The sequence below is a fragment of the Leptodactylus fuscus genome, chromosome 10, assembly GCF_031893055.1.
Source record: "Leptodactylus fuscus isolate aLepFus1 chromosome 10, aLepFus1.hap2, whole genome shotgun sequence".
NCBI lineage: Eukaryota > Metazoa > Chordata > Amphibia > Anura > Leptodactylidae > Leptodactylus > Leptodactylus fuscus.
In genome coordinates, this window is record NC_134274.1 from 26,127,722 (window position 1) to 26,140,916 (window position 13,195).

At 42.5% G+C, this 13,195-nt stretch overlaps 1 protein-coding gene across 4 annotated transcripts in view; it reads left to right on the forward strand.

Annotated features, from left to right (window-relative positions):
• Positions 1 to 13,195, forward strand: part of JMJD1C (jumonji domain containing 1C) — a 167,785-nt gene that overhangs the window by 63,363 nt on the left and 91,227 nt on the right. For all 4 annotated transcript variants that reach the window (XM_075257472.1, XM_075257475.1, XM_075257473.1 and 1 more), the window contains exon 2: positions 788 to 952. In XM_075257472.1, the coding sequence (XP_075113573.1) occupies positions 788 to 952 (165 nt within the window). The remainder of the gene's footprint in view (positions 1 to 787; positions 953 to 13,195) is intronic.

Below are 13,195 nucleotides of genomic sequence, written 5' to 3' on the forward strand. Positions count from 1 at the left end.
GACTCTTTGGAGAATGTTTTCTGTGAAACGTTGCAGCCTTTCATGGTTACATAGTTGATGAGGTTGGATAAAGACATCAGTCCATCAAGTCCAACCTATAACCCTACAATCCCCTACAGTGTTGAAAACAGTGGTAAAACTTAGCTGTGTGTAGTAAGGGGGCCTGTAAGGGTTAGCCAGAGTTGCGGCAGTATGAAACCACTGCCAGGTTCCCTGATACCACAACCACCAAAACTGGTTCAATGACAGGTAGTAAAATATTGTCTCCTAGAAGCGTCGCTGTACAGCTTTATACGACAGCACATGGGGTACATATGGCTCAATGGAGGCAAACACAGGGTGGCCTACCGATTCCACAGCACAGGTCACAAGAGCGTCAGGTCCAAATGGTTGTCTATGGCCACTTCAGTAACTCTTGGTATTTGGGGTTGTGCCTAGGACACTACTGTACATGTCTTTAATAGGTCTTCAGTCTTACTTTAAGTGAGTGGGTTTTTTAACGTTCCCTGTAATGAAATCCAGACCATTTCCTTTTGCCTTTACTTGCACATTGTTACTCCTTCTTAACCCCTTACAAGGATATTATATATTCCACACTGTGAAGATTTCTAAGAGGTTTTGAACTAAGATTACTTTTTTTTCCCCCCACATTCCAAGCCATAAGATTTCATTTGTCTTGCTGATGTTTCGCTCTTGATATAACTAAAACCATGTGATCCGGTCTATTGAAGCCGTGCTCGCCGCGATGACTTGCTAATGTATATTTTCTTTCTTTTTTCTTTTGTAGGTATATGTGGAATTTGATGACTTAGAATGGGATAAACGAGAATGGGTGAAAGTGTATGAAGATTTTACAGCCTTTTTTGTGGAGTTCCAGCTGGTCTGGGCGAAGAAGAAAGACCCCAGCCAGGCTCAGGGATCAAAGGTCAAGCAAGTCCAGTGGCCTGCCTTGGTAAGACGGAATTTTTATGACACTTCTTTTGACGTCACTTCAGTCAAAACACAATTGTTTCTCCCTTGAGTCCATGCGGGTTTTGGATGTTTGTTTTTGACAATGAGTTTTTTCACGGTTTTAGATTAGTTTGCTCGCCCTTTCTTTGTATGGGTGCATTTACACTGTTTACATTCTTAGGTATACGCCTACATGTGTTTTTTTCTTTTACCACATGCTTTTATATAGAATAGCATAGTTTACTTCAGCAAAAACTGTTGCAGTGGTGTAACGGAGGGATAAAGGGGCACTCATTTGGTCGCCTATGGTTATCTTTGACATATTTGAGTGCATTTTTTCCCCTGCGTAAAGTGTACCAAACTTGTGCTGTAAATGGAGGGGCTGTCCTTGCATTTGGCACTTTACTGCATACCAGGTCTGAATATTCCTCTATTTAATGGTTGTCTTTTTAACTGCTTATTAAACCACTACATACCTGTGCCGATCGTTGGCAACCAACCAACGCACCAGTGTTAAAGGAGTTGTCCCATTACACAAGATCACAACGCTGGAGGACTGACCAGTGGGACTCCAGCAATGAGGGGAACCGTGGGCTGAAGTCCCTCTTCATCCTCCATGTGAAGGAAGTGCCAGTTTGCTTGTTTGAAAAGTGCTGCATTTCCCGCTATGGGGGCTACCGGGACTGCAATCCCCTATAGCCCCATATAAGTAAATGAGGTGCCTGGCACACAAGCTTGCTCACAAGGAGAATGGGGGAACTTTTGATACCCTTTGCTTTCCTGATGACTGGTGGGTTCCAGTGGTCAGACCTCTGTCTCAAGTGTCTGTATTGGGACAACCTCTTCCTATCAGCAGAATATGTGATAGTCTGATGAGTGGGGGTCCCCTATTAGCTGAGACCCCTATCGATCATGAGAATGTGGGTCTCTTGTACCTGAATTGTATGGGATGAAGGGTGAGCATGTACACTGCTGCTTCTGTGAAACTGAGCCCTCTATTTTACCTATCTTTGTCAGTCCTGCAGTCAGTCATTGTAGTGGCCATGCACTTGCTCTACCTCTGCTTCATTCAAACAGGGGACAGGAGACCCATGTTCTTGTGATTGGTGGGGGTCTAAGCAGTCGGACCCCCACTGATCAAACACTTCTCCCCTATTCTGTGACTATTTGATACATTTTACTCTTGGGTCATAGTTTACTGTTAATAATAGACCTATAGCCATCAGATTTGATCGCTGAGTTGACATTGTATGAGCTACAATATCTTTTAGGTTGTCATTTATGGATGTTGCGATTATTGGGCTACTAAAAAAGTCAAATTTATTTCTAAATTCTCCATCCATGTGAGTTCCCGTAATGTGATAAAATGCTAGCTTCTTTGTCTGCTCAGCAGTACATTGTAGACTTGTAAGGAGGAATTATCAATGAGCCGAGTGCATGAAGTCACGCGGTGTATGGCAGACATCTGTTCACAGTACAGGCTTGTCACGTCAATGCAGCTGTATGTATGGAGAGCGCCTCTCGGATGCCATCTGAAGAAGGGGAAGTATTTCATACTTACATTACAATCATAACATATACACAGCCTGTTTTCTCAGCGGCATATGTGCAGAGATGCCTTTATGTATTGGTTGTACACTTATGGCATAGCTGTAGGAGCCGCCTGGTAGCGGAGGTCGGTGCATGTCAATGCCAGCGCAAAAATAACTTTCTCCTGCTAAAGGATGTCTATCAAAATATGTGGGGCATTGAATGAACAACCCACAGTCAGTGAAATATTTTTATCTGAAGTTTTACTGGATTTGAGAAGTTCAGTTTTATACAACGGTCATCTCATATTGTTATAGTGGGGCTGCAAACATATAGTGACCAATGGAGGGGGATTCATTTTAGATATACTGTAGTGGGTTGGAGATTATGTTTTGGGTATACTGTACTAACCATAGGGTTCGCTAGCATCATATACTGTGCAGTGGTATATGGGAGGGAAACTGTTGGATCCATAAGGACTCTCAAACTAATAATGGGGCCATGTAGGGTCTTTAATAGGAGCAGAAGCCATTGTGGCCATAAACAGATGACAGATGGATTCATCTTTTTATGGATATGCTCATAACTCTGCAAGTGCACTGAGGCGAAGACTGATGTACCAGATTTGTCTACATACAATCATGATCCAGACAGAAGAGGAAATGTCAATCATGGATAAGTGGAAGGCATCGGGTGCTGGATTTCAGAGGAGAGTTGGAATACTTGCAACTGTCCTTAAGCAAATCAGGCCCCGCCCCTTGTGCACTTGAGACTGATTTGCATATTCATAAAAACATACATATGCCAATATATATGGTGAGAGTCCTGCTTACCTCGCCCACACAATAATTGACAGCCTTCCATGTATATCCATTGATACAGGGACAGCTGTCAATCTTTTACTGTGGGTGGGGTATTCAGGACTCTTACTATCTCTCCTAGGAGTCCTATCGGGATTTGCTCTTTTTAAATCCTGCTCCAAATCCTATAAATCTTTATATGGCAGAACTCCGTTTTTCTTCCTCTGTCATATCTTGCTCTCCAAAATAGCGGCAGAAATTTTAAGAAATAATCCTTCTGTATTGTAAAGCAAATGAAGCCTACAATATAAGCTAAGCAAACATAGGACTCAGAATAATGTATCTCTCACAATACATATTCAACAGGCTGTACGTCCCCCACCAGACACAGGATAATGGAAAAGTAAGATTCATTGTGACTTGACAAGGAAAGCGGAAGACGGAATAGAAATGAACAACAAGGACAAAACCCTAATTGCGTCTTCCTTATTGTGCCCGGTGGTACGCCGCTTCATTAGGAGGCTGCCGCTTGGCAGTTCAATTACACAGCTTCAGTAGTGGAAACATGGAGAGACATTTGCCGCACTAGGCACCCAACAGGTGTGGGTCTTGAATAGACGGTCCCTATGTCGCTATTGCTCGCTTTGTACAGCGGGGTATTTCTGAGATGTGTCCTGGAGTTCTCGATTATGTACCTAGTCTCACAATTGGCTTTTAGCGTCTAGGGAGAGGCTTACATCTTGTGAAGGTTACCGGTGAAATTGCTGCCTATGTGTGTTTATGACCTGCCTCTGTGAAAGTCAGACGTACCGTGAAAAGATATGGCGTTGTCTTTGTACAATTAATGAATACAATTTCCATAGTCATATGGTATATTTTGTTGCAGGAAAGAATAATGTTCGGAGACTTGAGAAGGTAGTAGCAGTCTCTTATTGGGCAATAAGACTTGGGAGACTGTTGAGGTATGGACTTTACAAGACCTCTTAAAGGGAATGCATCACAAATTTATTTATTAAAATCGGACTGTGAGATCATACGTTAAAATCTGATTTTAGGGATTTTTTTTAATTTCATCTTCTGTACGTGACTATGGAGGGGTTGGCCATCTTGTCTGAGCTTCTCCTCTGCTCTGTTAACAGCAATTTAGGATATGCTTTACAGCCTAGACTGGAGCCAACTCGCGGAGATCTGTGGGTGTGTTTTATCGACATAGTCTGTGCAGGGATGGGGGAGTAGATAAGTTGTGGCATCTTCTGTTGACAGTAGTCGATGCAATGATGGATGTTATGTGGTGGTCTCCATAGAGGTGTTATCTTCTATTGCAATCCTGTCTGTGATGTAAATGAGGTGACTGCTGCAAAGAAACCCCCTTATAGCATTGCCAAATTTTACAACGTGGCTCGGATCCATACTATTGCCCGTTTTATTGGTTTCTCACACAACAGCTTTAAGACTGTTCACTTGCTGTCTAATATATCCCACCTTGGCATTTGCCACCATTACTCACTTCACCGGACAGTAGTATTAATGTTATGGTTCTTGGTGCATGTCCATTATATAGATTGTGTGAAGTACAGAATACATGTTTCCTAAGGAATGAAGACATGACGGACGAGGGCGCAGCCGATTTCTAGTCTGGTACATCACGATTGATGACTACTTTGCGTTCAGGAACCCCAATCTGTTGTGATGGTTAATCTTTAACCGAGGTTATTGTCTCTGCTCTCGCTCCAGCGCTATCGACATCATTCCAGTATAGATGTGTAATTGTCTAAATGAGCTATTGTCATTAGCATTACACTGGGTGTAGATCAAGTCCCATGCCGCTCCCTCTTCATGCTCCATTTGTAATGCCCATTTGTCAAGTAATAATCTGATGTGAGGCCATTACCTGGGAGCTTGGGAAAGTCTCTGCAGTCTGCTTTTTTTTTTTTCCTATATCCAGCATGCCAGCACTTCAAAGTCTATCTATATACATCTGACAGTGATATCCTCAGATCAGCCAGGAACCTATGTTTTTCAATATGAAAGGGATATATGTGCATGTTGCTTAACAAGGCACCCTTGTATATGTGGCATATCCAATGCTTATATCCTTTATGTAGCCATCTGTATTCACAACCTCGCCCCTCCTATCCCTATGCAACCAGACACCATTAGCCTGATCCCTTTTTCCTTACGACGTCTGCGGGTTCAGAGGACATTGATTTGAAGTATGTGGCTAGATAAGAGACCATGTAATATGTTAGATTGGGCTTCCCTGGATCAGCGTATTTTGGATTTCATCATTTCAATCCTATTCTTGGAGAGGTAAGCTGCTGCTTGTCGGCTGATGGCACCTTTTATGCAGGTGATCGGCAGAGCATTGTCCTATATATTCAAGGTCCAAGGTCTGACACTGTCATCCAGCTTTTAGATTTTTTGGTATCTCTTTGTACTTTCCATGACTTCTGTCCATGACCACCCTGTCCATAGTGATGCCAGCCTCCTGATCAACTGATCGTCACTGGCCCTACTTTAGAAAGCCGTCATTGCTAAGGGAAATTCATTCATAGTATCCACGGGAAACAAATTGTGCTGATTAGTCAAGGTAATGGCAGACTGAGCAGAGTCAGCCAGGCATCGGCCTCCGTTTCAGCGCTTCATGGTGATATATGAGGCCTGAGTCTTATTTATTCTCTTTTATTTCCCTTTTATCATGTGATGTTTGGTGATTTAGGTCAAAACCTACAAAGCTTTCTAAGATATACGTGAATGATTTTCTTGCAATACATCTCTTGTGTTAAAAAAAGGTAAAAGGAAATGGTATTCGAATAGTGTTTGTGTTCTCAATGATGCCACACGGGAAGGACCTTGGCTCGTATTGTGCGCCTGCCGAGAAGTGGGCGCTTTATGGATTTGGTTACTTTGGAAACTAGCAGATCACGTATTTCAAGCTCTATTCACACTCCATCCATAAATCCCTGTATTCTCCATGAAATAACAATTCCGGAACATCTTTTCTGTTGTCGTTCTTGTATTTGTTCCTCTTAGAAACATATGAGTAAATTGACAACTGGGTGTTACCATTCACCTGGTCAATAGGATAGGTCCTTACACAGTTTGTCCAACTGGTGCCAATAGTATCAAGGTCCGAGAGTGCGGTCACACACCTACATGTCAAATTAGTTATACATTTCTCTGAGGAGTAACAGAGGAACGGCACAACAAAGAAATAGGACTCCTTATTTCTTGAGAAATACATATATTTACTTAAATAAGCACTTTGGGAGATCAGACAGGCCCTCTTTAAGGCATAGCAGGGCCTGAATGTGGGTATCGGTGCTGTAGAAAGAAAGGAATGAAATATTTAGGCCACACTTTACTCCCTGTTGTGGTCGTACTTGCACCTGAAATCTACATTACCGGTATTTACATTCCTATTTTATGAAAAGTTATATCAAAGGGAATTGATATTAAACCTGCCATCTTTAAGCAATGTTGTATTTGTGTGAGGTCATGAGGGTCTTTTCTCCTGCTTTTATTTCTTTTTAGACTCTTACTATTGGAGTACCCCTTTTATACTTAGTTATTGCTCATCCAATGGATAGGAGACCACTGCTAGAACGGTAGGGGTCTGACTGCTGGGAACCCACTGATCTAGAGAAGGGGAGACCTGAACCCACAGTTTGAATGGACTAGTAGTCTGCGTGCCCGACCACTCGTCTATGTCACAGTCCCATTGACAGCAAATGGAGCAGTAATGCACATGCTCTTTTCAGACAGAGGATTTGGGTTGTGGGCAACTGTTAGCTGCCATGCACAATTACAGTTGGGGGCACAGCAGACTGGTTGGGAGGGGACCAGTGCAAGTGATTCCCAATCTTGTTACTTTACGTAGATGGGACTATACAGAATCACTAGGGATTGCTTTGTTGATGAGTGCATTGGTTATTCTCTTAGCCCGAGGATTCAACATATTCTCTACAGAAGTTTCCACCAAACAGAAGGCGAGTAACCAAACGCAAAGGCAGTTCCTTCTCAGGAGCCATTATATATATATATATATATATATATATATATATATATATATATATATATGACGGCATATAAAGAAACATTTCTAGAATTTGCACCCAGCGTCACAGACACACGCGCGCTCTTGGAGTTTACCCACTTGGTTAATAATTAAGCCGGGCCATCTGGTATACACACACTGTTCTGATCAGAGCTGGCATGTCATTGATCTGAAGAAGGATTTCGTGCGAAAATAAAATTTAGATCAACAGTAAAAAAAAATATATATATATATATTTCCGCAAGCAAACACCATCCAGATTTCCAGGAAGGGCGAAACATGGCAATATGGTCATCACGTGATATCACCATGTGTTATTTTACTTATGTAGATGGATATCTGTATTTTGGGTTCTGATATATATATATATATATATATATATATATATATATATATATATATATATTCGCGAATTACAATTCAAGATGGTTCATTATACATTAAAGACAGTATTCTCGCTATGGGGGAGGGGCTGACCAACCACAGGGTTTACACTAATCTGAGGACTGACCCCAGCGTTTATAGGCAGCCCTGTGCCTGACATGCCAGCTACCTGCAACAGCCACCAGAGGGAGCTTACCGCATACTTTTATACATTGCGTTTATAGGGGTATTCTTTCCAGGACATTGTATTTATGGCATATGAGATCATCAGTATCAGATTGGTAGGGGTCTGACACCAAGCATAACCATTGATCGGCTGATCATTTGGTCACTATGCTTGTCCAAGGGCTATGGCTCTTCACTGTATACCAAGCATAGCGCCAAACATAGCATGGTGGCTGTGCCTGGTATTGCAGCTCTGTCCCATTCAAGAGAATGATCACATAACTGTCACTAAGTAATGGCTGCAGCCCTGACTAATCGATGAGAGGCCCCTGGTGTCCAGCCTCCACCGAACTGATATAGATGACCTGTCCTAAGTCCCAGAATACTCTTTAATAATGAACTTTGGCATAAGCTCCATTGCTCCTCCTAGTGGCAGCTGCCAGCAGTCATGCCATGATGCCTTTGGGCTACTAAATCAAATTTAGGAGCCTGATAAATGATCATGTTACAAATGAATATTAGAATTCTATTAAATGATTAATATTGTATAATTGGTTAGATATATATTTGTTACATATTTACTTTCATAGGAATTTCATCTGTACCTTTTTAAGGAATTAGAGAATCTTTACTGCTTCTTTCTGACCATGGCGGTCAGCCATCCAGGACGGAGTCAGAGCAGGAGTCGGTGTCCGTGGTTTGGTCTACCAGCCCCATAGAGGTGCATTGATGACGACTTAGTCGCCATCCGGAGTCTTATAAAACCTCATGCACATGTCCTGGCTCCTTTGTGGTTTTACCCATCGACGGTTAGAATTGGAACAGACGTCATCTCATTCTGGGCTAATATTTACATTGAATGTCAATGGTAAAATAATTTGTAACCTTGCAGGTTTTAGACTATTTCCATTGCTGATAGCAGGAGATTATCATCTAAGTCAGATACAGGAAGATCTCCATGCCAAATCAGTTTGCATCAGCCTGTGAGGAGGGATGAATAATGGATGAGCCCGAACACTCCTTTTCCAGGCACTCGCTCAATTATTAAAGGGCACACTTTTTCCTACACTGTTCTTAACACAGTCGCTCTGCAAGTTCTAGGTGCCACTTCGTGCAGTCTCACCTCTTACCATTATTACCCGTAATGTCCGGACTGGCCCTCGCCAGCCAATATAGGCAGTGGAAATGCATGCCTGGCCCACTTAGGAGCACGCTAGGGCATAAACCTATATCTATAATGATGGAGTAAATTCAGATAGGGATATCTTTTATTAATAACCTGTGGAACAGATGACTTGCATTAGGACCTGTCGAATTTCCTGACATGACTGCTTTCTCCATGTTATATAAACAGTTGCATCTATTATTATAACTTTTGTGTTCAGTTGGTCCTCTGTTGTTCCTCCTAGAAATGTCTGAATGATTGGGCAACTGTTACCAGTTACGGGTCTGTCCCTATGCGCTCTCAAACATCTTTGACATTAAGTCGTCAATTTATTCTAGGGGTGATAATAGCGGAAAGGCACAAAGCGCGCTTATAGTAGGTGCCCCAAAATTGTATTTTCATGGAGAGTAGAAGTATGTGCCAGTACAGACAATCCAACAGAGACAACGGGTCATCTTAAATGTTGCACGCCCTTAAAGGGGTTTTCTGGGCTTTCTCAATTGATGCAAGAACCCAGTAGAAAAATATTCCTTCAGCACAAGAGGTCTATAGTAAAACTTGACTTTTATTAGAAAAGTATAAAAAATAGGTACCAGACATAGGAAAAAAGATGTAGAAAAACTTACATGGTCAATTCCAAGTATGCATGTATGGTTGAAGATAGACAAGCCTACGCGTTTCGGGACATCCGTCCCTTACTCATGGCAATACCACTGCGTTTATCAATTGATGAGCTATCCTTAAAATAAGTCATCAATTGAAGATCAATGACGATCTAACTCCTTGGATCCCTTTAACCAACTGTTTGAAGCTGTAGCGCCTCTTCTAGCTTTACAGGCCATGTCAAGTCACATTCTGTCAGTCACATGGTCTGTTTGCAACTCAGTCCCATTCAAGAAATAGCCACTATACAATGTACGGCACTGTGCTTGGGTCTTCTCTAAAAAGACTGCCTTGTGAACATTGCAGTCTCTTCAAATGATCAGTGGGAATCCTGGGTCTCGGACCCCAATTCATGACCTATCCTTCAGTGGGTAAGTCCAGAGCACTTCAATGGGGTGAGAATACGCATTGTGGAAGGCTGTCTGAGATTTCTACTCATCCCATTGTGCCCCAGTACTAGCCTGTTCTTGTGCTTTCAGGTTTACAATCCTTTGATATATAATATTTTCCTACCTATTCTCACATTAGGTGGAGATGCGTGCCAGGAGCGGTATGGTCACTTAAACTGCTTAGGGTGAGAACATGGAAATTTTGAAGTAGTTTAAGAGCTTTTGGAGTGGTTGTTTAAACACACTTCAGCAGGCAAAGGCCTGCCTAGACTATGGCTTTCCACAACTACATGAAGTCGCTCATATTCCAGGAGAACAATTTCTTATTTGCCTTTGAACTTCCTACAGACTGAGGCTACGACATCCAACATGTTGTGCTATTCTGAGCTTTACACATTTGTTGGCTGAACACGCTGGTTTTAGAGGAACTGGCCGACCCTCTAGTATGTATGGGGGTGTCCGATATCTCATGATAAAGGCCTTTAAAGTGTCTAATGTAACAGGTGACCTGTCCTTAGGATCAGGGCTGTGGAGTCAGTAAAATGATTACATATTTTTAATGATATAATTCAGTTATGTAATTATTAGGTACATTATTTATCTATTTACATTCATAAGAATTCTAGGACTTTTTTTTTTTTTAATTATTTATACAGCGCCACCATATTCCACAGCACTTTATAGGTATTGTCATCACACGCCGACCCCAAGTAGGGGACTAAATCTAAATACCCTATCGGTATGTCTTTGAAGTTCAGACTACCCGGAGAATGTGCAAACTCCTTGCAGCTATCGTTCTTGGCTGGATTCGAACCCAGGACTCCAGCGCTGCAAGGCAACAGTGCTAACCAGTGAGCCACCATGTTGCTCACAATCATGAGCCCATTTATGAAAGAGTCTGAGTCTCACTATGGAAAAATGGAGGAGTTGGAGTCACTGGTTTGGCCTGCCGACCTCTGCTTTAGGATAGGTTATCAACCCAAGATCAGCAGGGGGTCTGACACCCAGCACCCCGGCAGATCAGCTGTATGAAGTAGTAGTAGCACCCAATGAGCACCACTTCATAGGCAGTGCGACGTGATCTTTATTCGTCACATAGTCTGATCACAGCTAAAGTGAACGGGCTGAGCTGTGATACCCAAATGTACAGCAGGCACTGTGCTAGGTTTTCTGATTTAGAGGTTGCAGAGCTCACTTGAACAGTACCCAGGTGTTGGACCCCTCTGATATTATCCTAAAACCCCTATAAGGCGTAATGTGTACACAAAGGTAAACCCGGTGCCTGTTAATACCTGTAGGCATCGGCAGGGTACCACAGCTAAGCCCAATTAGATTGCTGCAATGAATATTTTCCTTTGTATCCGTTTGTATAGTTAGACCATGACTATACTTTCCCCATTGTACCATTTTATATCTCCTTCCCGGCTTGGTAGGACTTTGTAGCCGCCTTTCCAGCTTTCCATTGCACATGCTGCAAAGTAATCTTCGGCCTTGTTCTGAATCAACAAATCAGTTTGACACGTTCTGGATGATGTGGCTACAGCAAAGCTCTGAGGTCATTATCCAAACCAAGAAATTCTGCCCAGACAGCTCTGCCCTTGTGTGAATCATGCTGCTTCCCCGAGCCAAGATTTTCCGAATCTCAAGTCTGGGAGGCCAAGGCTCTGCAGTTTCGACATCTCTGTGCAGGATTTTCTATGTGAAAGCAGCATGGTATTCAGCACTGTGTAAACAGACTACTGCTGCTATTGTATTTATTTAGGCTGAACTAGTCAATCTCCTTGTCACTTTATTAAACAAACCGTATTCTAGAGGTTGGGTTTTGTTAATATTTATTGGAAATGTGTGAGCTCTACAAAGTTTCTTCCCTTAAAGGGACAGTGAACCTGGGAGTCAATCCTAGAAGTAAACAATATAGAAATATAGCCGCCCCTGTCTGCAACATTTTCTGAAGACTATTGGCACAAACTGTGGAGAACCTCCTGCTTGGTGACCAGCTAGAAAGGCGCCCTTTGCCTCCATGCACTCTAATGGGTCTGCCATGCTGGATTTTCAACCCACCTTCAATGGGTGTGATCAGAAAACAGGCCTGAGAGTGCATTCTGTGTAAAAGTAATGTATGTACTACTTCTTTTCAGTTCACAGAGCATGGCTCAGCAGCTGGGTGGGGGGAGGCTCCTGCTGCAGCCACTCGTCTTACAGGCAGCCTCAGGGCTGTGAAGGGTACATGGCTAAGCTCCTGAGACCTACAGAGAGATATCCTTATATAATTTTTGTTTTTAATAGCAATGTAAGACTAAATAGAACCAAGGGCAAAGTGGAGATAAAGGGAGAGCTAGTATTCTTTTCATGTGCCTGTTGCCTGTTTAGCGTTCCTTTTAAAGCAATAAATATAAATTCGAGATCTCCTCTAGTTAAATGTCATACACAGACTGTATGATAACCCTCAATGCAGTATGTCCTGAGGATAAGCTTTTATGACCATAGTCACCTATGATAAATCCCATTTTCTGTTTGCTTAGAGCTTGTACTGTATATAAATGGAGCTTGGGCAGATGTCACCGTGATCCATGTTCCAGATCCATTAGAGATGATCGTCATAGATGCACATACACATTGACATAGCCAGATGATAAGGTATGGCGGAATAATCTGCATCATAGCAATATGTTGTTACCTACAGATAATGGTCTTAGAGCCTATGCCTAAGTGAAGTGCTTGCATTGTGGTCACCACATAGGGATTCTGCCAAGATACAGGCAGGTAACAGCGGAGGTTTCTCCAGTAGTCATCTTAATCGTTTACGCGCCCCTGGCTAAATGGACTGGGCAGAGGCGCATAAACTATGGCTGGAGTCTCCATACACAGCACATGGACTGAAGCCACTGATAACCTTATGTGTATAGGAGGCTCCCTGATTGCTTCCTCAACAGATGGTATTGGGTATAAAGGATCAGGATTGTTGACCTCTTATACCTTTTCGCTTCTTCCCCTCCACTTCTCTTCCCATTGAAATTGGTATGTGCATGTATATAAGACATTGGAAAGAATAGGTGTTGTAGAAACAGGTCCATGGTGTACAAGGTGTATG